The sequence below is a fragment of the Alexandromys fortis genome, unplaced genomic scaffold, assembly GCF_014885135.2.
Source record: "Alexandromys fortis isolate MF-2015 unplaced genomic scaffold, M_Fortis_MF-2015_v1.1 scaffold_7, whole genome shotgun sequence".
In the NCBI taxonomy this organism is placed as follows: Eukaryota; Metazoa; Chordata; class Mammalia; order Rodentia; family Cricetidae; genus Alexandromys; species Alexandromys fortis.
This window is the reverse complement of record NW_026067920.1, coordinates 5,128,051-5,131,232: the sequence shown is the minus strand read 5'-3', so window position 1 is coordinate 5,131,232 and position 3,182 is coordinate 5,128,051. Positions and strand designations below refer to the sequence as shown.

The 3,182-nt window shown below is 60.2% G+C and overlaps 1 protein-coding gene across 2 annotated transcripts in view; it reads right to left on the bottom strand.

The window, feature by feature from the left end:
• The window catches only part of Ctbp1 (C-terminal binding protein 1), a 25,451-nt gene extending 22,619 nt beyond the window's left edge, over positions 1 to 2,832 (bottom strand). The window contains exon 1 of one of the 2 annotated variants that reach the window (XM_050141305.1): positions 2,504 to 2,832. In XM_050141305.1, coding sequence (XP_049997262.1) covers positions 2,504 to 2,543 — 40 coding nt within the window. In that variant the 5' untranslated portion in view covers positions 2,544 to 2,832. The remainder of the gene's footprint in view (positions 1 to 2,503) is intronic. The other variant, XM_050141304.1, reaches the window with a different exon arrangement.
• Between the last annotated feature and the right edge of the window lie 350 nt (positions 2,833 to 3,182).

Here is a 3,182-nt window from a genome sequence, read left to right as displayed (position 1 = left end):
TTCCAGACACCAGCAGGATGAAAACTAGTGTAAAGGTACTGCCATGGAGCAGAGACTCAGGACATTTCCGCTTCACACGCCATGCCAAGGAGCCACAGGGCCACCAGGTAACATGGTCTGCTCTGCCCCAAGAGGGTCCTCAGCAGTACGTAGTTCCGAAGGTGAATGTTTGCAGAAGCCTCTTGCCAGGTCACACTGCAGGGCACGCACCACTCTAGTTCAAAAGGCAGGCAGGAAAAGTGGGCTGTTGAAAGGCTGGGGGCCAAAGACCTGATCCTACCTGAAACCCTGGGGTGGGGGGGGGGGACACTGGACCTCTCTGAGCCTGGGCACCATCTGGAGAGAGGCTAAGCACACAGCTGAAACTCAACTACAAGCCACAGGTGACAGAGAGAGGTAAGAGGTCAGAGCAAGAACTGGGTATCACTGAGGCCCCACCAAGTCCTCCAGTCCACATTAAGTACAACTAGCATGGCACAGTGCCCTAAGACATTTGTGGATGCCAGCAGACACACACAGCAGGACCATGCCTGAGCAAGCTCCAGAGCAGAGGAAGGGCAGCCTCAAACCACAGCTGCCAGCCTAAATAGTAGGACAAGGAAACACACAGTTCCGGAGAACAGTATCACCCCAGACTACCCACGAGGCTGTCCCTGAACTTGGCACATCCCACAGCTGTTACCCCATGTTGCAGATGAAACGCAGAGAGATCACACATGAGTCAGGGCTCANCTACCCACGAGGCTGTCCCTGAACTTGGCACATCCCACAGCTGTTACCCCATGTTGCAGATGAAACGCAGAGAGATCACACATGAGTCAGGGCTCACAGTCATGTCCTCATAGTCATGTCCACAGACATCAATTTTCCAAAGATCATGTTGTCCCAGGACTCAAAGATGTTGGCCCCACTCTCAAGCATTGGGCCTGAGGCCCTGCATGCCAACTACACTAGGTGGCATCCTGCACACTCCTGTTCCTAATGGGCACACACACTCTGATTCTGGAAATGACAGAGCAGAAACAGTGAGGACACACATACTACCTGGGGGAAAACCGCTCCGTGTCACCTTACTGACACCCTGGCTCACAAGGCCCATCTTTCTGAATACCAACTAAACGTCCCTTTTCCTTCCTAGGAGGCAAATTTGTCCTGGCCAATCGCAAACTCATCAGGACAAGGGTCAAGGCCCTGGACCAAAAAAGGTTTGACAGGCAAGACCAGGATGAAGGCTGTCTTCCTGATTTCTGGAAGGCAATGGGCTAGGCCTACCCTCCCCACCCACGGGAAATTCTGGCCTACGACCCTATGATTTTTGGTGCAGAACAGTTTCCCACAAACACACACCCATATACATACACATACACACACACACAGGCCTTCAGGGAGTGACAGCTCTGAAATGGTGCAGTCTTGGAGGAGTACCCACCACCAGCCGAGGATGGAGAGCAGGCCTGGTGGCCCTTACTCTGTCACACCCTGAAACAGGCCCACAGGATCTGCGACTTGGCCTTGTCTGATAAGAGGTACAGTAGGCCACCACAGGGCGCCTCCCTCCTGCCCACAGTTCCGTATTTCCTGCTGGCAGCAAACACTGCAAGGATTCTTCCTCTACTGTCTTTCAGGCTATGAGGAAGAGGGCAGTGTCCTTGTGAGGGCAGAGATGGGTCCAGACCCTTTCATTAGTAAGGTAGAAGAGCNCCTTCCTCTACTGTCTTTCAGGCTATGAGGAAGAGGGCAGTGTCCTTGTGAGGGCAGAGATGGGTCCAGACCCTTTCATTAGTAAGGTAGAAGAGCCAAAGAGAGGGATACCATGGGGTGCTTGGATGGTGGGCAACAGCTCCAATGGGCTCTGCAACCTCTGGGCCGCCCCGCCCGAAGGTGGGGTCGGCCCCACTGCGCGTGCGCCAGGCTGTGAGGCCAGGGAGCACCACCAAGGAAGGACTGCCCTCCACTGGCAGAACCCCTGTGGTTTAAGGACTTTCACAAAAAACTTATATGGTCCAAGGCCAGGGGCCAAGCTGAGCATCACTAAGTCACCTAGAGCCGTGATGGGCGTGTATGCCACCCATTTTCCCTCAGTGCCACCTCTAGAAAACTGCCCGCTCCCGGATCCGCCAACCCGAGGCCCAGGGGGAATCCATAGACTCGTCACTCCGGGAACACCTCGGTGCCAGCCGGGTATCCGCGGGGAAGGAGCCTCGCGAGGCCCCGAGCCAGGAAGGGAGGTCCAGCTAGGTCACAGCCTGGGTAGGAACACCACAGGCCCCTTTGTCACCTGCACGGGTCGCAGGCGGGCAGGGGACTATAGGGACCCTCACTCAAGTGCAGAAGTTCGCGCATGCGCCCCTCCCCGTGACCACAGCTAGCCCTCCCCCTTCCCCCTCCCAGCGCGCTCATCGACCGCGCACGCGCACTCGCACACAAAGCCAGCACCGCGCGCGCGCCCGACCGCCCCGCCCCCGCCCCCCGCCCGCAGCCGGAAATGCGCGCGCGGCCTTACCGAGCGGCAGGCCCTTGTTGAGCAAGTGCGAGCTGCCCATTGAAAGGCGATGGTGGCCGCGGGGCCCCGATGAGTCCGGCGTTCTCCGCCGCCGTGAGCCCTGCCCCTGGGGCGGCTTCGGCGCAGTCTGCTCCTCCGCCCGGCCGCCGCCGTGCCGAGCCGCCACCGCGCCGCCAGCCGCGCTCCGACCGAAGAGCGGGCGGGGATACGCGGCGCGCACGCGCGGGCGGGGCCTCGGTTGGTCTGCTGTTTGCCGGCAAGGCGGCGCGCTGGACGTACGCGGGCGGCTCAGGGGCCGCGCTGCCCGCCGGCCCCGCGCTCGCCCCCACCCTTCGCGCCCCTCCCAGGCTGGATCCCCTTCCTGGACACGCCCCCAGCTGTTCCCGCCCCATGCCTCCCCTGCGTTGCGCGAACCCAGGACTGCGCCTCTGCCACTCCTTGGCGCGGTGACCCGGGCCTGAGCCCGCGTGGTAAAGCAGCCCATCCGCGTGGGGCGCTACCGGGCTGGTCGCCACGGCCTCAAGTGGACAGCGGGAGGGACGCATCCGGCCTGAGTACTGATGGAGCTAGGGCCGCGGACCCAGAAGCTGGACAGCGCCCTAGCCAGGGAAGGTGATCTGGCTAGGAGGCTGGCTGTTGCTGGGACTGTCGAGCAAGTGATACCACTTAGCTGTTCAAA